The sequence below is a fragment of the Leucopleurus acutus genome (assembly GCF_964270905.1).
Source record: "Leucopleurus acutus genome assembly, chromosome: 12".
In the NCBI taxonomy this organism is placed as follows: Eukaryota; Metazoa; Chordata; class Mammalia; order Artiodactyla; family Delphinidae; genus Leucopleurus; species Leucopleurus acutus.
In genome coordinates, this window is record NC_139154.1 from 74500929 (window position 1) to 74525546 (window position 24618).

At 34.7% G+C, this 24618-nt stretch overlaps 2 protein-coding genes across 4 annotated transcripts in view; one reads left to right on the top strand and one right to left on the bottom strand.

Moving 5' to 3' along the window:
• The first annotated feature begins 1064 nt into the window (after positions 1 to 1064).
• LOC309969742 (prolyl-tRNA synthetase associated domain-containing protein 1) lies at positions 1065 to 6533 on the top strand. Its single transcript, XM_082851629.1, has 2 exons — positions 1065 to 1162; positions 2429 to 6533. The coding sequence occupies exons 1-2, from the start codon at positions 1079 to 1081 to the stop codon at positions 2858 to 2860; spliced, it is 516 nt and encodes a 171-aa protein (XP_082707755.1). The 5' UTR covers positions 1065 to 1078; the 3' UTR covers positions 2861 to 6533.
• A 308-nt stretch (positions 6534 to 6841) lies between these two features.
• The window catches only part of CCDC88A (coiled-coil domain containing 88A), a gene marked incomplete at its 3' end in the record, with an annotated part of 125958 nt that continues 108181 nt past the window's right edge, over positions 6842 to 24618 (bottom strand). The window contains exons 24-33 of one of the 3 annotated variants that reach the window (XM_082852272.1): positions 22337 to 22429; positions 21997 to 22211; positions 18564 to 18647; positions 17363 to 17566; positions 16690 to 16761; positions 15619 to 15699; positions 13498 to 13757; positions 12843 to 13305; positions 8621 to 8720; positions 6842 to 8094 (exon numbers count right to left, since the gene is read on the bottom strand). In XM_082852272.1, coding sequence (XP_082708398.1) covers positions 8656 to 8720; positions 12843 to 13305; positions 13498 to 13757; positions 15619 to 15699; positions 16690 to 16761; positions 17363 to 17566; positions 18564 to 18647; positions 21997 to 22211; positions 22337 to 22429 — 1537 coding nt within the window. Of the gene's footprint in view, positions 8095 to 8620; positions 8721 to 12309; positions 13306 to 13497; positions 13758 to 15607; positions 15700 to 16689; positions 16762 to 17362; positions 17567 to 18563; positions 18648 to 21996; positions 22212 to 22336; positions 22430 to 24618 lie in introns of those variants that run through there. The other 2 variants (XM_082852271.1, XM_082852273.1) reach the window with 2 other exon arrangements.

The window sequence follows — 24618 nt, forward strand, 5'->3', positions numbered from 1 at the left end:
CCATTCAAGCCCGGGACAAGAGTATGATTCTGGGGCAACAGCTTTGGTAACAAGTTGAGGCTTAACCTAAACTCATAAGTGAAACTCTAGTGGAATTTCAGGCCTCGTTCAAGGTGGGGAGTGAGGGTTTTTGCAGGATAGTGGAAAACACCCCACAAAGAGGTAGGAAAAATTCCTCTGAAAAAGGTAGAGTTGTGGTTGCCACAGCTGATTATTTAAAAGGAGAGGGATTTTGGCTCCTTCTCTCCCTGTTGGTTCACGACCTCAGGTAATTCCCCAGGTGAAACCTCCGCCCCCACACCAACACACACACACACACACACACACACACACACACACACACACACACCCCCTAGGAGGTAACAGAATGACTGAAGAGGCAGGACATTCCATATTGGTAGGTGGCAGTTTTAGTAAGCAAGGGAACTTACATAGGTGGTTTGTCTTGGATATCCACTCGCCAGAATCTTAACAGTTTATACAGCGGCCTTAAGTGGGGGAAGGGGGGTTGCACTTACCAAAAAAGTCCAGATGGTTTCAACGACACCTTACTCTCTCAAGGCTGCATCCTTCAAGTAGCACCTAGCTCAGGAACAGCGGGCAGAAAGTACATTCCAAGGACAGAACGGGTAAGGAGCCTCTGACTGCCTCAGTCCACCTCCTGAGTCAAGCCGAGCCCACGTCCAGTTGATTACTCCCCCAACACTACCTAAGCTGAGTTGCTATGTGGCTCTGATTCTGTTTAAATGGAAGATATGCTGTATCTAGGAAACCTGAAGCGAGGCTAGAGAGGGCTGTGAGAAGGCAGGCGCCTTCCTCTCGCAGGACGCGGCGCAAGGAACTCTGCACGTCTGGTAAGTCTGTCTCTGCGGACGCAAATTTCAAGCACGCGGGGAGGTAACGAAGCGAACCCAGCGCAACTCCGCCTCCGGAAAGCGCCCACTCTTGGGCTTCCGGCACCGCTCCTGTCCCTCCAGGCACTTCCGTCTGGGCTGGCAGTTCGTGGACTGCGGGAAGCCACGCCCAGTTCTTCCGTTCGGTCTCTCGCCACCGCGTCCGTTAGCGCCACGAGGGTAGCATGGCAGGAGGCGAGTTGCGGGCAGCGCTGGAGCAGCGCCTCGAAGCCCTGGCTATCCGCACGGAGGTCGTGGAGCACCCGGAGGTGAGGCGCTCCCGCCGGGACCACCCCGGGAAGGGGTGGGCTCTGCTGCAGCTTCTATGGGGCGAAGGCGCTAAGCCTAGACGTCCCAGGGGTAATGTGCCGCAGAAACTTCCGTTCTAAGGCATTTGCCGGGATCCAGAGTACGAAAGGGACCTGAAAGTACCATCAAGGGCCTCTCCACTTCGGACGCTGATGTTATTGTGAAAAAACCTCATGTTTTCTTCTTGGAGTGATTTTTTTTTTTTTTTTTGGCCGCGCCACGTGGGGTGCGGAACCTTAGTTCTCCACCAGGGATCCAGCCCGTGACCCCTGAACTGGAAGCGCGGAGGCCTAACCACTGGACCGCCCGGGGATTCGGAGTGATTTTTTATGTTGAGAACTAGTACAACATATTGAGAACTTGCGCATCTCAAACTGGCTAGGGGTGTTTGGTCAGTGTGTTAACTTTATGCGTATGTAAGTTGCCAAGCAGTAAACCCGTTTTTGCAGTGGCTGCACGTGCATACAGGATGCCAAGGTTAGAGTTTGGTATTTTTTAACATGATTTATTGATGGGAAGATTTTTTTTTTGCACATATCTGACGGAGCCAGTACGTAACCTGAGTGGTGCAAGGGCAAAGTTTTTGCCCAACTTTTGAGTAACAGCTAATGATAATTAGCTAGATATGGTGATGATCTTCCAAGTTTAGAGAAATTCATCAAAAGTATATTCTTTGACCCTTTTGCCTCCCTTATAGTCCACATACCCTCCTTTTTACTGCGCGTATTGCCAGCTTTTCTGATTTTTTCTGTATATTAGTCCAGGGTCTCATTCCCTGCCCTCACTCCCTCTCTGCGGTTATCTTTTTATAGAGTGGAGATCGTCATATGGCCTGGATGTAATGGAATGCCAAGGAATAGGAGTCTGGGCTGCTATAAACTTTTTTAAATTAATTTTTATTGGAGTAGAGTTGATTTACAGTGTTGTCAGGGCTGCTATAAACTTTACCAAAAGTTTAATGGAAAAACAAAAACATTTTAGGAGTGTGAAGGCTTGGCCTGCACATTGGAATGGAGAACTGGTCTAAGAGAAACTATCAATACTTCCTGAGGCCCTGAGATGAGATATATTTGCTAATGGGCTGGGGATGGATCTCTACCAGTGAAATCCAGGTCATTGAGTACTCCCTAACCTTACACCCACCAGGCAATATACAGATAACTGTATGTGTGCAGTGTGTGTATACATGCATATTATTTTTAAACTTCTCATGTGATATTTCACAGGTGTTTACAGTTGAAGAAATGATGCCTCATATCCAACATTTGAAAGGAGCACATAGTAAGAACTTATTTCTTAAAGACAAAAAGAAAAAAGACTATTGGCTGGTGACAGTTCTTCATGATAGACAAATTAATTTAAATGATCTTGCCAAGCAGTTAGGTGTTGGAAGTGGAAATCTGCGGTTTGCTGATGAAACAGCCATGCTAGAAAAACTGAAAGTTGGCCAAGGCTGTGCCACACCGTTGGCACTCTTCTGTGATGATGGAGATGTGAAATTTGTTCTGGATTCTGCTTTTTTGGAAGGTGGACATGAAAAGGTGTACTTTCATCCCATGACGAATGCTGCAACCATGGGATTGAGCCCTGAAGACTTTCTCACATTTGTGAAGGAGACAGGACACGATCCCATAAGACTAAATTTTGATAAAAACTAATTGGGCTAATACATTTACTTCTGAAAGCTGTTTTTCTCACTTGTAATTATAAAAAGCATTAAAAGTGGTAAGATATATATAGCACCTTGGTTTGGTGACTACCTAAACTACTTAAGGAGCTATTTAACTATTTCATCTTAAAGGAGCTGTTTTTAAGAAGATATATTGAGGTAGTTTTAGTCAGCTGAGAGATTCCACCCTCCCCTTCCCCCATGACAATTACTTGTTACAGGAATGCCTTCAACAATTAAGGATGAATTAACACAGGGAGTTCCCTGGTGGCCTAGTGGTTGGGATTCCAGGCTTTCACTGCCTTGGCACGGGGGAGCAATCCCTGGTCAGGGGAACTGAGATCCTGTAAGCTGTGTAGCAGCCTATATTAATTAATTAACATCAAAACTAAGATTAGTTAACTATCTAAGATTAACTATATTACATCTTCTGTAAGGTGTTATACTTGAAAAAAGCAAACTGCAAAAACAGCATATATAAAATTATATATATGACAGTGTACATACAGGGGAAAAAGAGGAATATGGGAATATATTCAACTGTTAATAGTGGTTATCTTTGAGGAATGAGGATTAAGGAATAAGAATTCCCCAGCAATATAATTAAACAAGGGGGCAAGGGCAAAACCTTCCTATTACCGGGTGTTTGTTTTTAAACCAATGCTTTTTTTTTCAGTGAAAAATAAGCTAATTTTTAAATAAAATTCTATATAAAATTTTAATCTAGAAAAACACTCAAAGTAGGGATGGAAAATGTTATGTCATAATCATTATACTAATGAAATTGTATTTTAATACTCAGGAACAGAAAATACATAGGCCATTAAGAAGGATTTGCTTAGTCTTCAGAGGTTACAAAATGTGAACATGCTTGAACAAGTTTCCTTTGTCCTCTAGGCTATATTAAATTTTACTCATCCCCTTTCAACTGTGGCATCTAAAGCAGTATAAGAACCCAGGATTATGTATTGTCAGTTGTCATATAGAGGCTAGTTCAAAAACAGAGGAAAATTGATGTACTTTTCCAACCTCACTTAGATTCAAACAAAACCCCAGTTGAGGGTCTGACTAGACTAGGCTACAAAATAGCCTAGAGGTCTTAGGAAAATTCTCGTTTCCTCTAGAGTACAATCAAGTGGGATATTTGAGAAATAATCATATTTTCCTAAGGTTGAACACTCAAAAAAATATTTGCTTCTGGTAGGGAAATTGTACTTAATTTGTACCAATTTGCATTACTGAAAGGCAAAAGTAAAAACTTGTCATCTTTGGATATATGTGTAAACTACAAGTCTACTCAAGGCAGAATTTTTATAAAATACAGAATGGATTTAAGAGATGAGTTAGTAAGAAACATTTTCCATAAATGATAACCTTATTTCTGAGGTGCTATGTTAGTTTTTGCCTACTCTGTACTATCTCTCTAAGAAAGAGGAAATTTTAGGTTGCTTTGCATATAAAATTAAGGTTTAACGAACAGAATCAAAGACACCGAGGACCTCAGATAACTGGTCTAACTGTCCTCCCCACCTTATGGTGAAAACAGGCCCAGAAAGACTGACCTGCCCAAGGACACAAGGCAGGTTGCCATCTCTAACATTACGCCTTCCAAAGTCTAGATGTGAAAATGAAAGAGACTGATTTGTACAATCTATTATTGTATTTAAACCTATTTTGAGGTTGACAAGACTGATAGACTCTCAGTTCTCTCCCAAAACCTCCAATACTCATCCCAAAGTGATTAGGACAGAATCATCTAAACAAGGTTATATGTTATGAAACACATAAAATAGGTTTTCTAGGGCAAAGGGAAAGGAAAGAATAATATTGGGCTAAATTATATGTTATGATTGCTGACCACTTGTTATAAAAATCACCTCTTTTTATATTAGTTTAAAATTCACCTCTTGTTATATCAGTTTAACAAGTGAATGTTAAACCAACTTAATTTTTTTAGGAGAAATAAAGTTAAAAACTAAAATGAAAAATAATGAATGTTTTTAAAAAAAGACAAATGGGCCAAATGATGGTATCTATTTTGTTATAAACTGGATTTTTTGTTATGAACTGTGGCTTATATTAGGTATAGCCAAGTAATAAACATTTTGCCATTCAACTCCAAATTTCTCAGTAGCATTACTTTTAAAGGAAATGTTACATCTTTTATATTATTGGATTTGATATTTAATAACAGTTACAAGTACAATGGCAAACACTGAAAGAGAGAACCCTTAGTAGAAAAGAAAAAGACAATTTGAAATCACGTTTTGTTAAAGGTGTTGTAAGTGCAACTTTATCCATAAGCATTCCTTTTAAGGCATTTTCTTTGTCCAAATAGCTCAACATGTACATCAAGGTTTATATTATAAAATGGGCTCCTTTTGTATTATTCATTCAAGGCTTAAAGAAAAAAATACATCTCAAGACTAAGTGTAGCAGAAAAGAAAACACAAAATTTCACTTTTCTCATAAAAAGTAACTTAAAATACAAGTCATTTAGCATACATTATTACTCCTCATTGTAATTCCAGATTTGGTACAATATCTTTTTCACTTCCTGACATAAAATTTTAAGACAGTGCAGGCTGTAATACTTCATTTGTGAGGTGGCTGCAATTCTGTAATATGCACAGTGATTTTTAAATAGGCTTTTACCATGCCTTGCATGAAAGGTGCTACATACAAACCTGTTTTGTGTACTCTTTGGTAACCACCAGTTCAAAAACCTGGACCGAACATTTCCACATTGCCAGATCTGAAGCACTTTTATTGGAGCTCTGGGCCGAAGCTATTACCCTGTATATAAATTCTTTAGTTTCCGAGGGGGTTTGGGTATTGATTTAGAATAGAGCCAGATCATTAAAAGCATGTCAGGCCCCAGTCCGGAAAGTGGCCCCAGTTAGTTTCTAGTTGGCTACACTATTTTGTTTGGCAGAAGTGGTTTATCTAAGGGAAAAGCATGACTTCATACTAAGTTTGCTTCTGATGGTATCTTTTGGAGATGGTAAAATATTCATGGGTTATCTAATCCTTTCTTGAAATGGTATGAAAAAGGTGATTAATATAATTAGAATATTCCACTTTTGCAGTCTCAAGTATTCTCTTGGTTGTCTTGCTTCATTTTCTCAGGGTCAGCCCACTCAGGTTTAGTACTTTATAGGCTACCCTTAAGCATTTTCTAATTGAAGCAGTAATGTGCTGCCTCAGTCAGCATGTTCTCTATTTTAGGATATTAGTGTCCTGTAGAGACCAAGCTGTGATATCATACACCCTCACTGGGCTACCTCCTACTCATTAAATTTCAACTTTCAGTAAATGTCCTGGAATGTGTCCTAGTTGTGCAAATTAGATGCTAGTTAATATAAATCTAAGTTACCCACTCACTGTATTTAGCTAAAACATAATTTCTATATTTACTTTCAATTTATCCACCTAAAGATGAATTTACATTTTTTACATGCAAGTGTCTCTAGACTGCCATGATACCCATTATCAGTCTGATACTTGAATCTAGGGAGTCATGATGGAGACATGTTTCAAAGTCTAGAGAATAGGTTTTAAATATGTCTGTTGTGCAATATTTGTATTTTAGTAAGAATCCTTTGTATTTACATTTACATAGCACCTTTCATCCAAGGGTTTAAAAGTGATTTAACTTTACAGCATTACTTGGTGGCAAAACCTAAGTTAATGGTGGCATTATGAAGTCCAGGTTCTCTAACTTCCATTTCAGTTTCTTTTCAACTATACATGCTGTTTTTCATTAATGGTCTTTCTGAAAGTAGACTATGAACACAGCAGTGTTACTGGCCTACCAGAAAGAGAAAGAAAAAAAAGAAAGGTGTGAGGAAGGAGGGAGAGAGGGAGACATGTATCTCATGGCTACTAGGTTAGTGATGAAACACACAGTTCATAAACCACACACTATGGAATTATTCCAAAAAGATTTTTAGAGCTGGTAGTGAGAGCCTAAGAAGTATATTGTTAAAATTAAAAAGTTAGTATCTTTCTCATCTCAGACCTTTAAGATTATTCTGATATTTGTTAAATAATGAATTTGCATTAGTAAGTATCAATGCAGTTTTTTGACTTCATAAGAAAATAAAACTGTGATATAAAATTGGAACTACAAAAAAATTGATGTTTCCCTGGGTTGACTAAATTTACCTTTTTTTTGTGCTTCTTTCAAATGTTTAAGGTAACAAATGCATACAAATATTTCAAAAGTACCGATAACAGTTACCAACTTTAATGTATTATAAAGGACAAAAACAGAAAGATTTTTATTAATAAGTGATAACCTTAATAATAAATGAGTTCCTGGCAAAATGCAGATCATAGTAAATTATTTACATTATTTTTGCCATAAGAAAACTTCTTAAGCAACAGTCAGCTCTCAAGTTAAAAAAACAAACACATACATAACCCAGTACTAAAGGAGGGAAATGAGTTCAAACACAACAGCTTTATCTTGGGAATGCCATTTTCTAGAAAACCATCTTACTAAAAAAAAAGTTTCAGAAAAACACACTTTAATTACCTTAGATCCATGTGTGAATTGCTTAGTGTTGCTAGTGGGGGATACGGAAAGATTAATATCACTGTAAATTTTTTATAACTCCTATCTTATTATGGACTTTTCAGAGTTATCTCATAAACTGAATTTCTTTTGCAGTGCATAAAATAATAGGCTTAAAAAAAAAAAAGAATACCAACACATGCAGTCTGCTAACCAAATAAGGCTCTGACATGCCAAAACAATGTTCTCTGTATCTTGATATATAGTACATCCCACAACATACTACAGCATTTAATTTAGGTTTACACAACTAAATATAATGGCTAGATTTAGACTAATACTTAGCAGAAGCATTAAGCAAACATGGATAAATTCATAAACAAATGATGAAAGAAGTATATTGTTCTTGGAGTACTTCTTGAAACCTTAAAACACTTGGTCCTTAGTGAGAGAACATCCTTTATTCAGTAGATCTTAACAGTACAATGTACAGTAAGTCACAAAACCTTCTAAAAATTTTGGCAGTTGACTCCAGTAGTGCTCCTTGATTCAAGGAAGGAATGAAGGTTTGTATTTCTTTCCTGCTCTAGTCACGAAGGATTGTTAAAGTCTTAAAGATTTTAAAAAGTGATTCCTATAGTTGGGTGTCTTGTTACTTCAGAAATAAAGGCTTCACACTGAGAAACTGAAGGACACTTTTCTCTCTGTATTTAGTTGGAAGGTAGAAAGAAGAAAGAAAATATAAGAAAAGCTTGAAGATAAGAGATATAAAATACAGAGCAACCACTAAAAGAACAGCATGCACCAGATAACTTCTATAGGGATGAGAATGACAGAAAGTCAGAGACAAATTTTTTTTGAGTGGCTCTTCATAGAAAAGGCATTTAGTTTATTCTCCTCAGTTATCAAGAATGTTGCACAGAAGTTGTATTCCTACCACAAAGACAGACTTCAAACTGAAAATAATTTCTAAAACATTACTCATTAGTAAAATCAAATTTAAATTGAGGGGAAAAAAGAAAAATAATTTTTAAAGATTGGTTTCCTGCACTGATGGGCAAAATCTTTTGGGACTCACCTAATCTTGATTTACTAGTAAGACAGAAAGTCATGAATTAAAGCAAGCAATATTTACATCTGTTAATGCAATGTGCACTTGTTCTTATACTTAATGCAGTTAGTTTGTATAAATGAGATTAATCTCATTTACATTTTAAGCAAGAAACTCACCACTTGGCCCACATGTCATGTAGTGGGTAATAGAATTAGGAGCTTTGTTGCTCCCTAGACCTGCTTTTTGAATTTCTGCTTTCTTGTACTTTGTCCACATCTGCAGGAGAAAAGCATTTCATGTTATTTAATGAAAGGCTAAACAGAATACAATTCATGAAGGTAAGAAACTAAAGAGCTCTTGTTGAGTAGGGCAAGGAGAAGGAATCGAACTCTGGAAATGTTATTAATCTGATAGACATCTCTTTACTTAAAGACTGATTTTTATATTTTAAAAGCTATTAAGTAATATACTTATGCCCTCTTAGTGTCAGATAGGTTTACTTACTATGTTTATTTAACTAAATGGTCACATATAGTTTTAAAGTAAAAAATAATATTGCATGCAGCAGCAGAAACATCCACAATGAAATAATTGTATTATTTACTAAGAAAACCAGGGCTCGAGGCATATTTTATTGGCAAATAACATACCTACTTACACTGTTAGAACTAAAATTGCTTTGATCAAAGGGGACCCAATGCCTAACAATATAAATTTACAATGTCACAAATAATAAGGGTGTAATTTCTAGAAATCTAAGCTAGGAATATGAAAGCTATTCAATTTCATCTAAAACTGGGGTACTAATACAGGCATACCTCGGAGATATTGCAGGTTTGGTTCCAGACCACTGTAATAAAGTGAATATTGCAATAAAGCGAGTCACAAGAATTTTTAGTTCCCAATGTATGTAAAAGTTGTGTTTACACTGTACTGTAGTCTATTAAGTGTGCAATAGCATTATATCTAAAAAACAAAGTACATACCTTAATTTAAAAATACTTTATTGCTAAAAAGTGCTAACCATCACCTGAGCCTTTAGCAAGTCATAATCGTTTTGCAATAGTAACATCAAAGACCACTGATCACAGATCACCATAACAAATATAACAATGAGAAAGTCTGAAATAGTCTGAGAATTACCAAAATGGACACAGAGACACGAAGTAAGCAAATGCTTTTGGAAAAATGGCACCGACAGGCTTGCTCAACACAGGGTTGCCACAAACCTTCAATTTGTAAAAAACTGCAGTATCTGTTAAGTACAATAAAGCAAAGTGCAATAAAACGAGGTATGCCTGTAATCTGTGAAGCCACTAGAGTATTTATGGAGCTGTCTTGGAGGAAAAAAAGTGCAGCTGTTCAACTGAGTCAGAGTTGCTTCACTTTTATCTCAAAAAAAAATTTTTTTTTTAAAATTGGGGCATCTTTGTAAGATTTCATTCATAGAAAGTATTACGTTGATTTTTTTAAAGTTTGGGAAACACTAACTCTATATGATTTCTAAGGTTCTTCTCACTGCTAAAAATTTGATTTCAAGTGCTATCAAGAAACACAGGTAAAATAGTGTTTGGGGGGAATTTTATGACTCTACAGCTGTGACAGTTTCTGGAGGAAGTCTAACCTCTATTCTTTGACATCAAGACACATGGACATGGTATGTATCTATCTGTCTGACATGCACAATGTGTATGTTCTTTTGGAAAACATGCTGTATATATAACTATAGCCATTTGGGTTAGAAATACTTCTTTCCTGTAAGTCTAATATTTTAAAATAATCAGTTTTTACTATAATAGCATATGATTTCTCAATATACTTTTATAAATAAATTTAATATTTTAAACAGAGTATAAGGCCAGACTTATCTAAAAAGTTGAAATGGTTGTGAAATAATCTTTGACTAAATGTGGAAATTACACTAATTATTACATTTGTATCATATATGGCCCCATGTAATCTCACCTATATTTACCATTAAGTTTTATTATCAGGTTATGCAAAAAGGGACACCAAAAACATTTGAAATGTTCGGACTGATTATGAAACAAGTGACAACAAAACAGACTGATGTACTCATGTAGATACTAAAAAATATGAAAAATTTCTGATTGTGTTTATTTGATTACCCACATTAAAAGCATTTTTAGTAAGAGCTGGCTATGAGAAAAGAAGAGAATAGCTTAATTTATAAAGGATACAAATGTCTTTCCTTCTTTCTTTTTTTTAAAAAGTTTTGGCCGTGCCACACGGTTTGCGGGATCAGGGATTCCTGGTTTCGCGACCAGGGATAAAACCCGGGCCCTCAGCAGTAAAAGCGTGGAGTCCTAACCACTGGACCGCCAGGGAATTGCCAGGATACACATTTCATTAAGCAAAGATTCTCTATAAATTTTGTTTTCTTTTGCCCAATTAATAACAATTTAATACAACATGTAAAATAATAATTTCCTCCCCATTTCTTCTAGATGCCAGGCTGCATGACTGTCAGTAATATTTAGGCTGAATCAAGATGGCAAAAACATTTCAGAGACAGAACTAAGATATACTTCTCTAGAAGTAAGTGATTCAGGGTTATGGGTTTCTTGGGGTTTCTTTTATTCTGGAATAAAACAATTGAAGTTTAGCTGATTCTGCTTTAAAAGTGCTATGACCACAGCAAGATAATTTTAAAGTTTATGACATAAGCCGGAGTTAGCAAATATTTTCTCTATCTTTTATGATTAATTTTTAGTTAAGAGCTTGCATTTATTCTTACTTCTAAAATTTGTTCTACTAAAAACATACTTGTTTAAGTGATTACAAATACTAATTTTGCATTTTATTTTAGCACAATGTACTCATTTTAGAAAATTCTGTTTTAAGGACATATATAATTTAGTAATAAATAAATTATAGAATTATATAAGTAACAATTTTCACCACTTTATAAGCTTGCTACCCTTTTTGAACAGAAGTAAAAATGCAAATTTCTCACACACTGAGTATGATTTGCTTTATTTCTCTCTGACTCTATATTAAAAAAAACCTGAAAAAAACTACTGTGTTAACTGATGCCAAGTAAAAAAGTCATCTTGAAGGAAAGATAGCACTTGAGCTCTTATATTTATCAAATGAAGAAAAGTGCAGAGAAGAAATGGAATACGCATACTCCTAGTCCCTGTATGTCACATTTAAATTTGATGTTTTTTTAAAAAAAAGAATTATGCTAAATTTATGAGTATTAACAAAGTTTTAAATCTGAACAATTTTATAAATATGAGCAGTAGTTAATAACTATTTCTTTGAAAATAAAACAGCAGGCCAGAAGGCATAATTAAATGGCAAAAGAAAACGACATCTTTTTAACATAGTTTCCTTACTAATACTGTACATGTGCAATATGAAGTGCACATTTTGTTAAAAAAAAAAAAAAAGGAGAGGAAGAGAGGTAGGGAGAGAGGGAAAGGGGAGCAAAGGGAGGGAGAGAGACAATGAGCATTCTTTTTTGGAACCAATGAAGTAAATATGACTTGGAAATGCCTTGTTGGTAATTATAGCATGCAGCCATTTTAACATGCCTCTAGGTATCAAAGTAACAATCTCTTATTAGGTGACAAGAAATGTCAAAGAGGAGCATGTATTGTTAAGGTTCTTAAAGTCATGCAAAAAATGTACAATGCAATTAATAATTCATGCAAGCTCTGTTGTGGTTACATAATCACATTTATATACATGCCACAATGTACACCTGAACACTATCCACAATTTAAAAATAAAAGTATAAACCTAGCCAAATGATACTTTTCAACAGCAGCTCTTCAAATCAGATTAGAGAAGCACAGTGCATATCAAATGACATCAGTATTATATTGTGCAGTTTTGATCATACACAACCATATTCATACCAAACAGTTTGATTATCCTCAGAAACCAACAATGCAGCTTCTGTGTCATCAGGATAGAGGCATGCAGGAGTGATAAGATTATTGCTAACTACAGAAGACTGTGGGTTACTGTTACTGCAGTTCTGATGATCAGAAAACTGCTCAGTATCCTTCTGTGCAGCTTTATCCAAAGAAGCAGAAGCCTGGTCAGTTAGCCTGGTGACTGGTCTGGGAGGTAGCCCACTTATGTTACTAACTAATTCTGTATTCAGGGATAAAAATGGCTGAGATGGATGAGCCACAGTAAATGAGTCTATGCTATCTTTAGCTGATATTCCAAATGCATCATTAGACATATTAATAGTGGCAAAAGTTTGGTTTAGAAAATGTGACCTTTCTGTTCTTGAGTTTCTGGCCTGGGCATATGGAGACGTGGGCTTGTCTGTAGCTAAATCATTTTGTGCTTGAGAACCTACAGCATAAGTTGGACTGTGAAGTGGATGAGAGGACCACTGGTGTAAACGGTACTCACTAGATGCTGCAGTGATGCTGTTATCAGCAGTAGCTGGTGGTGAATCAACTGACATAGGTAGTCTACTGTCCTTGGTCAAAAAATCATGGATGCTCGTCCTTCGAGTAGTTCCTTCGGCAGTAGAGATCACACTGCTTGCACGAGGTAAAGTGGCATAGGGATTACTATCTTTTGATTGTCGTGACAGAGAAGTTTCTTTTACTACTTTTATCTTTCCTTGAGTGCCTAGTGTAGGCTTTCCGGAAGAACTAATGAAATAGGTATCTTCAGTCTTTTGAGGACCAGGTCTCACAAATTGTTCAGGCTTAGTTGTCCATCTATCATAGAAGTCTCCTGGAGTTTTTCCACTTACTGACCTGGCCAGACCACAGCTAACTGGTTTGTTTTTTCCCAAGAAGTCAGAAGAGACAGACAAACTTTTCATTACTTCATCTAAAAGATTCTCTTGACTTGAGGGCTTTATCTGTTTAAAAAAAAAAATCAAAGCAGATTATTGAATACAGCCATGCTTTTACTTTCCTGATACACTAGACTGTACAATACAAAAATTGCTAATATCTCTAAACCCTCCTTAAAAAAAAAGCTCTAAAGTTCAACCATAGAAATTTAACTTGTAGTGTCCATCTAAATTAAGGTCACCATAGATAAAACTAACCTGTATTGAGGTAAGCTTGTTGCTTTCTTCCAAAAACTGTTGTAGAGTAACAACTTCACTTCCCGGGGAACCAGTTTTGACCTTGTGATGTGCTCGACTCTCTAGTGTTTTGTGCTGGAGCACTGGACTTGATTTGGGCTGTCTTTTCAAGTATTGGATTGGACTGCTACCACTGCTGGACCACGCCTCATGCTCATGAAGCAGGCTAAATTCTCCACTGCTGTGGCTTTGTGGCCTGCTTTGGATATTAACTGCACCTGCTTTTGGAGTAAATGGTGTGTTAAGAGTTCAATAATAGAAATGAGATTAAAACTATGTAAGTACTGACATTTGTTGACTGGATTCTTATGAATAGCCAAACTGACTTTCAAAGCTTTATTCAGAAATGCTTAGTAAACCATGTTCATCTCTCATCAGTCTAACAAATGTCTACCATAGTGTGCTTCCTTATTTGTCAAGTTGACAAATATTATAAGCTCCACAGGGCAAAGACTTGCCATCACCACCATACCCACAGCCTAAACATATAAAGCAGGCACTCAATACATTTGATGAGTAAATGAATGAATAAACAAGGAAATAATACATTTTTTAAAAGTCAGGTTCAAATAATTGTAAAACACCTCACAATTTAAAACAAAACATGATTATACAAATTTTTAATTATTTGAAAATGTTAAAACCAAAAACTCTTCTAAATGCTAAAAATTCTAATTCTTTGACTTTCTATGAGGTCTGTATTCCTTATCTGAAGGTTTATTTGTTGATCCTAAATGAATAATCTTAAAGAAATATTAAAAAAATTTAAACAGCAAGCATCTAAGGCAACTCAGATGGAGACATGTAATTACTTAGAAAATTCCAGTAAAAATATAAAATTAAGTATGTAGTATTTTATTTTTTAATGTCTGAATCATCTGATTCTCCCTGCTTTCCACTGTTGGTATGCTGGCTATACAGCTTTCAAAGACTCAGTTGAGGCTGAACAACTATACAGAATGCAAATTACTAGTTCTGGAAAAAAGCTCCCTAAAGTTTATGCTATTCCTTAAGAGTGCTTATTCATTTTGATCCATTGCAAACTGTGTAGATACAGCATCAAGATAGAAAATGCAACTTTCCATGGTTTCCTAATCACAGAGAATAAAATGGGTCAGGAAAGATTTTGGCTCAAGCTATGTAACATTTTACAGGAAAAAGATTTTCTTAAATTTTCAAATCAGAAAAGACTTACTTACATTTCAGACTATATTTTTCTACAGGATATAAAAACATGATTATAAAAATGAAAAAATAATCCCTCCTTGAAATCACATTTTTCAGATCATTGCAACAAAGTCAAAGCATTAATAATAAAATATAATCACAACTGAGACAAAATGATTTTATAATATGAAAAAGCAACAGAACAAATGCACTCATTATAATTTAACAATTCTGGACTGTAGAGAATAACTACTTTCACAAACCTTTATAATCTATTAAATAATTCCAGAATATGAGTAGGCAGTATACCTTTAAGGAAAAAGGCGTTAGTCAATACTTCCAGACATTTACATAAAAATTTCACCTTGGAATGCATATTAAAAAATTGAGGAAAAAGATATCTTGAACTAATTCTTTATATGAACTATGCACCCATTTGGCTCTTGTTACACTTACACACACACACACACACACACACACAATTGTCTTTTCAAATTAAAAAAATATATTCCTCCTTATTTCATGGATAAGAAAAGCTAAAACTATTTCTAAAACACCTTCTGTGAGTTCAATGTACATGTATCATGAGAAAGTTAAGGACAACCACTTTCATGACAATGACAAAATGTAAGTAAAATAGGAACCTATAGATATTTTGAAATATAAAGATTACAAGAAAAAGGTTTTATCTGTGAGGATGAAAAATGGAAACTAAAATAACTGCTCCTGTTTTTACATTTGTACACATTGAAATACATTTGTATTGCAATGTGAAAAGTATAAAATATTCCAAGGAACTATGTTCCAAACACAGAATGATTTGGATTTCATACTTTACCCTAGAAACTTCATCAATCTCCCACTTTTAAATCTGGAAATGGATGGAGCATATTAATAAATTTACCTACAGCATACCTTTGACTTCATGGAGTGAAGCATTATTATTGCTATTGCTAGTGGATGTTCTGCCACTATCAAGGCTGGCTGGTCTCGAAGCTAAATGAAAAAATCAGGAGACAGTGATAAAACTTCCAGCTGAAGACAATGAACTTTACATTCTGATTACAGAATGCTTTGAGGAAGCAATCATGCATACTTTCACAGGCTGAGCATGCCCACAGAGAGTTGAATCTTACAGATTAGAGAGCAAAGGCATTTCCAGATAGTTCAGTTAAACAGCTGAGAACAGGACACTTCTCAGACAATAGCTGAGATTCAAAGAAAAGAAGATAAAAGTGCATAATTAGATTTGGAAATGGATTTCTAGATGGATACCAGGACTGTTTTAGTTGAACAGAATGACATGCCCCCCCCGGCCAAAAAAAAAACTGGTGATTAGGTCACTTACAACAGATCAGACAAGGAACCCTGCACATTGCAGAGATGCCACGAACAGGAGGAATATGAGCATCTGCACAGTTAATGTCCTGTATTCCTATCCATACAAGGGAAACAATTGCACAGTTAACATGGCCCTATCCTACGTCTTAAAGTCCTGCTTACATATGAAATTCCTTTAACATATTCCTTTACATATGAAATTCCATTATCCATTATTTGTTAATTTAGTTTGGTAAGATATGACTTTCCAGATAGAAACTAAAAACTCTGAAATGCTCAACATTGCAGAAAATGTGGTTTCTTAGAGTTTGTCCTTTGCCAAAGTGAGTATTTTTAAAATCAAACATAAAATGTATCTCATCACTTTAACCTTATGCCAAAATGGCAACAAAATTACCTTTGAGCATTGTGCAGGCATACTTTATAAATGACCTTGATGAAAACAGAGACAATTTGGATGAAGTAATAACCTTAAAAAAGGCAAAAGGGGGTAGTAGGTTTGAAGAAATAGCAGAGGTAGCTATGAGATGCAGGTTAGAGAAAACATGCTTGCTGGCAGTGCTACATTCAGCAGGTCAATGCAAGAGTCTTAGCATTCTCATTCTGTATGTAATATGTACTCTCTAAATAAAGTTCATATCTTACCATGAACTCTTGATCCCGTACTAGAATCATCACTAATACCTTGTGGACTTACGTCTTCAAAGGATGTAGTATCTACATAAAATAGCAAAATGAATATAAAAATATTTTTAACAAAAAAATTATAAAATTTTATTTATGCAGAATATGGAAATTCTTTTTCAACCATGTATAATACATCTTGATTTAACATATTTCATAGATTCCATCAGAAACGAATAGGAGTAAGAAACAGAATAGCTCTGATGAGAGTTGACTTGCTTAGGGAAAACACCAGAAGCACTGAAACAATCTGCCTGTGACCCTGCAAATCAAAGCAAGAGCCTGGGTTGCTCTATGTGGTTCTCTGTGATGCTATAGTGTTTCTAGGTTTTTTTTTGTGTTTTTTTTTTAAAGCTTCTATCACTCTCTCCTTTTCTCATTCTTTTACTTGGTTTACTTTTCCATTTCTTGTTAGCTCATTATCTGTTTATTATGAAAGGCCTAGGAAAGATTTTAGTTATTTGTACGATGTTTTAAATTTTTGAAATGATTTGAAAATTCCCTCAGATCAAATCCAGATTGTTTTGATCATTATTTCAGGTTGCTGCTGTCAAAAAAGTAAACACGGGAAAGTCAAATTAAAATTCCTGTTGCCAACAGTTACACCACAGTGCAAATAGCAGACAGCCTATACCTTTATTATTAACCAACTGCTTGGATCTGAAGCCTGTAGAAGAGTTGACAGTTGAAAAGTTGATGGCTGTAGTAGAGAAGGCCATAGCTCCCAATTCTTTTCTCCTTTTACCCGTTGCAATATCATCAGGAACCTCCAAATTCTCAGTACTACCTGTCCACTGTCCTCCTGCTAGGACCATGGACTGCACCAGGTCATTCATGGCTGGGATGCAAATGAAAGCAAATGAATCAGCATGGTTAATGTATTTGCTCTTATTTCTATTTTGTATTAAAAATGATCTGACTTTTGTCTATGGATTAATGCAAGTGAAATAAAAAACTAACCACAAGGTCATTTGAATTATGACATGCATTCAGCTGAATGAAATGAGTAGGCCGAAGGCTGATAAACTTCAATAAATGTTTTTATCACCCTCCACCCCCTTTAAAGATAGGAAAAGGAATTTTACTCTGTACAACTGCCATGCTTTTGAGCAGTGATGTACAATATAATTAGAAGCCTTCATAATGTGGTTCTGTGGTGACAAAAATGGAATGAATAAAGGTAATATGGAGAGCAGTTCTTTACAGCATCACTACTGAAAATGATAAACAGTCCTTGGTCAGAGCAGATTACTGAAGAAATTACTCATTTTATGAATCAAATAAGTATACCATTCAATAAAAACCTGAAAGAGAGGATATCCAAAGTGACAGACATTTAATGTGATTATGTAATTACCCATTCCACTTAAAAAAAGAAAAAACCAGAGTATTATTATATAAAGAATGACAAACATTCTCAAGGGTTACAGGCCACTTTATTTATTTAATTATTTAATCCTAGTTCATTAAGAAATTAAATACCTAATGCTAAAGGTTTTGTTATATTTTCTTTAAGTAAATTTCTTTGGGAAGAAATCTCTATGGCATATAAAATTAAAGGTTTTTTTCTGCCAACCTTTAGAAAGTACTGGAAATTTCCAAGTATATTACATGTATGACTAAACATATGCATGTATATGTATAAGTGAACATACATATAATGCAAATTCAGTGCCAGTTATGAAAAAAAATATTCTTCCAGCTCCTTGTATTACAGGAAGACTGCACTTTGCAAAATAAGAAAATTGGCACAGTCCAAAGAATGGTTAGTGAAAAATTAGTAATGGAAGCCAGTGTAGTCATTTGAAAGAAGCTGAACTGTCATAAAGTCTTACACATGGAACGACGGTAGCAGGCCTTCATTTTGTCTTTATCCTTCGGTCTGTTCCTCAAAAAGGGCAGTCTTTTCAGTGCAACCACTTTAATGTCAGAGCATGAGGAAAAACAGAAACAGAAAAATGAAAGAAAAAAGGGAGAAGAACAGATGGGAGTTAAATGTTGAAATTAAGGACAGAAATGAATGTCTGAGCTTCAGCTATGTAAACTATACTAAAGCTATTATTCTCGTGCTGCTGAGTGATAATGAAATATGAAATATGTACTTTGATACTTTAAAATACTTGGAAAAGCACTGAAGACAATGATGAGAAACATATACTTTGAAAGCTTGGATTGACTAAAGTCCTAGAAATATAGGAACTGATTAGAACTACTTACAGAAGGAACAATTTTCCTAGTTAAGTTGTAAAGATACACCTTTATTATTAGGGCCATTATTGGTGGATCACAGAGTACACATGATGAAAATGTAGAAGGCTTTCAGGCTTTCTTTAACTTTTTAAATTGTAAGATTTTATTTTGAAAAAAAAGTAATTCAGAAAAATGTACATCCTATACATTTTTAGTACAGGCATTAGTAAAATGCCTCAACAAAAACTAGGGGATGTTTAAAATAATCTAAAGAAACTTAAAAAAACTTCTGTTATTTCCTTAAACTTTAAAAAGAAAATAGGGAATTACTTCTTGGTTTAAACTGAATTCTGGTGCATTATTTAGCAGCACCACAGAAATATATACTCTTCTAAGAGAAGTCTTTCAAGAGATGACAATTATATTAATTTCATTTTGCAAAAGGTTGGCTGTGAGGAAAAAAAAACAGTATTTTGATAGTAGCTTTTAAGCTTTGATAAGCCGAAAAGATAAAGAGGTAACCTAAAGCAAGCAAAAATGACAGAAAAATATGTATTTATAACATTTTTAGATATTTTAAAGGGCTTTTAGGGTTATTAAAAAAAATCAAAGGTAGCACTATGCAGGAAAATTATATGAAGGAAAATTAGTGTTATACTACAGTAGGAGTTGTTAACATAAAAATTAAAATGTTCACTAGAGTCACTAACATTCTTAAGCTACACTTTAAGAAGATTTTAATACGAAAAACTGTTACACCTTTTTGGAACTGCAATTTAAGAGCTAGGGGAAAAACTCACATCAAGATTTAAAATCATACTGTACACAGCCTTAATAACTATGCTGTTTCTCAGGGTTTGCTATCATCTTATAAATAATAAAAAGCTCTTCTGACAAACTGACGAGTATCACTCATTAAGGAGAATGCAAGGACATACAGCTTTTTAATTTATTTATTTGATTGCTGTTAAGAATAGTCATGATTCATTTAAGCTTTTATTTCATTTCTAGCTTGGTAAACACAGCTGTTTTCAATGATTAAAAAGAAATGAACTGAAAGCAATGTAAAAATGGACACTTAGCTAAAACAAAGCTGAGTGGTTGCAGCATGCACACACTGTCTTGTTTAGATACTTTCTTTTCCTGTTTTCAACTGTTTTCCATAGACTGCTTTACTGACAGGCACTCATCCAAAAGGGACAGGATAAAAGGAGTTTTAAATTTGCCAGTGGTGGAATGTGGTCCTTCTTATGGCAATTAGTTTGCAGATATACAATGTTCTCTTCCCAAACTATACTGAAATTAAGGGAACATTAGAATGGTTGGGTTTTGCGTTTATTTTTAAAATTCTAAAACTGAACAACTGCTGGAAAGGAGAATATTACTTCCTTCTGATTCTTACTCTGGATGTTTCAGCAGAGAGTATGAAGGAATGACAGATTTATATTTGAAACAAACAAGCTTACCTCAAAAAAGACTGTGCCTTTCTTTTGTATATTTTCATATCAGAATTGAAATATCTTCCTTTAATTAAAAAAATTAAGTATACCCATGACCATTTCTCATTAAATATGATGTAAGATATTTTATATTCAAAGGTAGCAGATAAAATTGAATCATCTGGCACCTTTTTAAGGAAAACTTGATGATCTCTCTACCATACTCACAGGTTTCATGTAGATTTGGCTGACAAGACTAATCTTATATGGATATACAGAATTAAACCACTTTCTTATACACACACACACACTTGTACATATGTATGTATGTATATATGAATATGTACTCAGGTATGTGTATGATTTTTTTGTTGCTTACTTGTGGATTCTAGTTTATAGGGTGCTATAGTTGCATTCTGAAATATAGCCTATAATGAATGTCTAATCTCCTACACTCTAAATACTGTTTTTTCAGAGATAATTCCCCTGAGGACAAAACAACATCTATATAGTTTTTTGAGTGTTTTGAGAGCTGCCCATATGGAGAGTCTAACCCTGGGGGAAGTAGTAGCTGTTTTTGCCTATACTATACTTCAGAAGAATAGTACTGAAATTCATATATATATATATATACACACACATACACATACACACATATATAGTTTACTATATGTATATATATGTGTAAACATATATACATACATATACTTTTAAATTTAGTGATTCTGGTTATAGTGTGAGTGGATTCATAGTATCCTGTTTACATATTTTATAAGAACATTGCTAGTAGTCAAATTCTTGTATATCTTCAAAGGGCCTACCACTGGATTCTTTTCTTTCTCTTAAAATACACTTTTTTAGGCTTTTACTTTGCTCTTGATGTTTAGCAAAGTGCACTAATAATGAAATCAAGAGAGTATTAATTGTATAGGGCACGTTATGATATTATACTTCTACATTTGTAATTTAAAAAGTTAAATCGCAAGTTTATGCACAAACTTATATCTCTATTTTATTTTCACTGAACCTTTACCAAACAATCCCTCAATAACTTTTATAACCTTAAACTATTTCTAAATCATTGAATAACATTCTCTTCAAATTCACAGCGACTTTTCTTTGCTTCCCCACAATGTAACTTTTCTCCAATTTGACAGCATCAAAGTATGAGTGAGACGTCATTATAAAAAACCTTATTATTAAGTTATAAATAATTTTGAAAATGAGCTTTTTTTTTTTTTTTTGAAAATGAGCTCTTATAAATATTTCTTGGTTGCTCCTCAAAATTGCCCTGTGAAGTATGACACAAAGGTAAAAGGCTTGCCCATGTTAACAGGACTAGCAAGTGGCAGAGGTATTCTGGCTCTCATTTCACTGGTCTTTCTGTACTATTTTACCTCCCTGGCCAAATGATGGTATCTCTGTGTATGGTATTTCTCTAAATACACAATATAGAAAATCATGTGGTTATGCAGTATTGCAGTAGGCAATGAATTTTAAAATGATATGGAGTTAAAAAGAAACACATTCCTCAGACTATTATCCCAAAGGACAGTGGAAGCTATTTAAAAGAAATCTTCAGTAAGGATTCTAAATCAGTACTAGAGATCACAAATGTTTAAAGAGTTTAAGCACTCACTGCTGCTTTTCTTGGTCCCCAGAGTTTGGCCATCTTCTAAAGAGTTTGAACCTACTGAAGAACTGTCTTGACTATCTTGATGGGGGAGTTGAAGAAATCCTTCACTGGAGTCTGAGCGGGTTGGTGTTAATGTTAGTGATTTCTGACGCTCCCGATTAATGTCTTTCTTAGACTTTATCAGTTTTCTCATTTTTAGAGTAATCCAGTTGCCTCTCCTAAAAAATAATTTAAAAAAATTCTTATCAGTCTAACATTCAACATATGAGTCCCTCTCAAAATCAGAAGCTTCTGTTTTGTTTTTTTTTTAAATAAAAATGAAAATAAACCTCGTTAATAGTACCTTCTAGGAGGAGATGGGTCATAAAATTTGTATTGATCCATAATTTTCTCTTCTAATTTCTCCTTCTGTCGTCTTAATTCATTTAACTTATCACTATAAAAATAAAAGGACATGCATCATATTTTGTACAGTTATGAATGGTATTATTTGGGGACTATGATCTAACTTCTCCCCAGAACATAAAGAAATACAGATACCACGGTTGACAACTAAGAATTTAATAGGTAGTAACAATGGAATTTTTCTAAGTTTCTCATTTTCTTTAAATTTATGACTTACTTAAATAAAAGGACATAGGACTTAAAGTTTCAATTCTTCAATAGGATTTTTGTTTGAAGAAAATCTTCCATATTACAGTATCATCATGACAAAAGAATTCTCTCAACATCTTTTTACAGCTATTAAACAACATTATATCAACACTGACTATTCCCCTATTTCTGGATCTTTAGTATATCAAATCATTTTTGGTATGATGGGTGATTTATCATAATTTATATAGGCAAAAAATTAAAATGTTGGATAGCTTGCTTAACAGTTACAAATACAATAAATAATCCTACAATGACATCTTCATGCAAACAGATTTTTTTCCTTTATGGCAGAATTATTTAGGCTTAATTTACTAGTAGAGAATTATTTCCTGCCTCCAGGAATGCATGAATACACTAGCTTCACCACATCTTAGTTTCATTTTTATGTTCTTCACAGTATATATTATATAGGGAAATGAAAGTAAAATGATCTCTCTAAGAAAACTGTGATGCCAAAGAATACTATTTATTAAACAAATATTTAGCGATCATTCACAGTGAGGAAGGCATGAGCCATGAGGTGTATATAAAGATGAATAGTAAGTTGCCCAGCTCTGCTTATAGTACAGTAGGAGAGAGAAGATACATACACAAATGATTGTTATAATCCAAAACAGTAGTCATGACAAAATAAAAGTACCATGGAAGTACCAAAGGAACTTATAAAAGGGAAAATATTTCCATCTTGGATGACCAAGGAAAGCCTCATGAAGAAAAAGGCCATATCAGATAGACTGACACAAAAAATAAAAATGCTAAATTAAACAGCTGAGCTGAGAATAAGGAGTGAGGGAGTTTCACGTTTAGATTTAGCTTAACAGAAAATCAGAAGTATTGAAGGTTTCACTACAATGTGACATTATAAAATCTATGCTTTACATACCTTAACTCAGTGATGGAAGAGGATATAATCAGAAAGGATGGAGGTAAAGAAAGCATTCAGGATGCTAATGGGGGTAGCCTAATTGAGTGGGAGGGAAGAATTAGGGTAGTGGGAAATAGAAGGAAATGATTTGAGAGTTTATATGGAAGAAGAACTTTGTGAATAGATGTTGCCATTAGTTATACCACAGCTCAAATAGCACACAGCCTATACCTCCCAGTTCTTTTCTCCTTTTACCTGCTGAAATATCATCAGGAACTCCAAATTCTCAGTACTACTTATTCACTGTCACTCCTACTAGGACGATGTGACAGAGGCATTCAGGTAGAACTGTCTGACATGTAAGATGATATTTTAAATTTAAATTCAAAAAGTCAGAATAGGTACTAATATTTATAAGTCAACTGTATACATATGATCACTGAAACCTTAGAAATGGATTATTCACCAAAGGTCATAATATTAAGAAGATAAAGTGTTGGATAATACCTCTGCTTAAGGGACAGGAAACTTAAATGCTAAAATTTTAGATACACTCACTGCTTCTTAAGCTAAAATACCCCTTATGGCAGAGAGTAAAGGCATACATGCTGCCAAAAGGATTAAAGATCCAAAGTGGCCAGCCACAAATGTGAAATTTCTTTGAAATTTACATTTATCTTAAAAGTTCACACAAACTCTACCTTTTGCTCCTTGGTATACCTGTGTATTAATATAAAAATAATGTTCTTTCTCCAAATTTTGTAATAAAATTGACACTTAAAAAAATGTATGGTGTATCCTGGTTTCAAATGTGCCCTGAAGCTCACCATTATATACGTTAAGTCTGAAAGTCACATATTATTTCATTTACGCCTTAGGATAATGCTGGAAGTAGGTGTTATATCTCTATTTTAGAGAAAAAGAAACCAATGATCAACGAAATGAAGTAACTCGTCTATAGTCACATAACTAGTAATGAGAAGAATTAGGATTTGAATTAGGAGCTGTCTGATTTCAACATCTGTGCTATTTCTATTATACTATGGTGCTTCTCATTTAGGGAACAAGACTATCCACTGAGCTAACCTGGCCAAAATCTCTGA

Bases quoted from the DNA above. Each gene is read 5' to 3' on its own strand.
- LOC309969742 (XM_082851629.1), top strand. From the start codon at position 1,079: ATGGCAGGAGGCGAGTTGCGGGCAGCGCTGGAGCAGCGCCTCGAAGCC. The intron at 1,163-2,428 runs GTGAGGCGCTCC...GATATTTCACAG, and splicing joins AGGTCGTGGAGCACCCGGAG to GTGTTTACAGTTGAAGAAAT.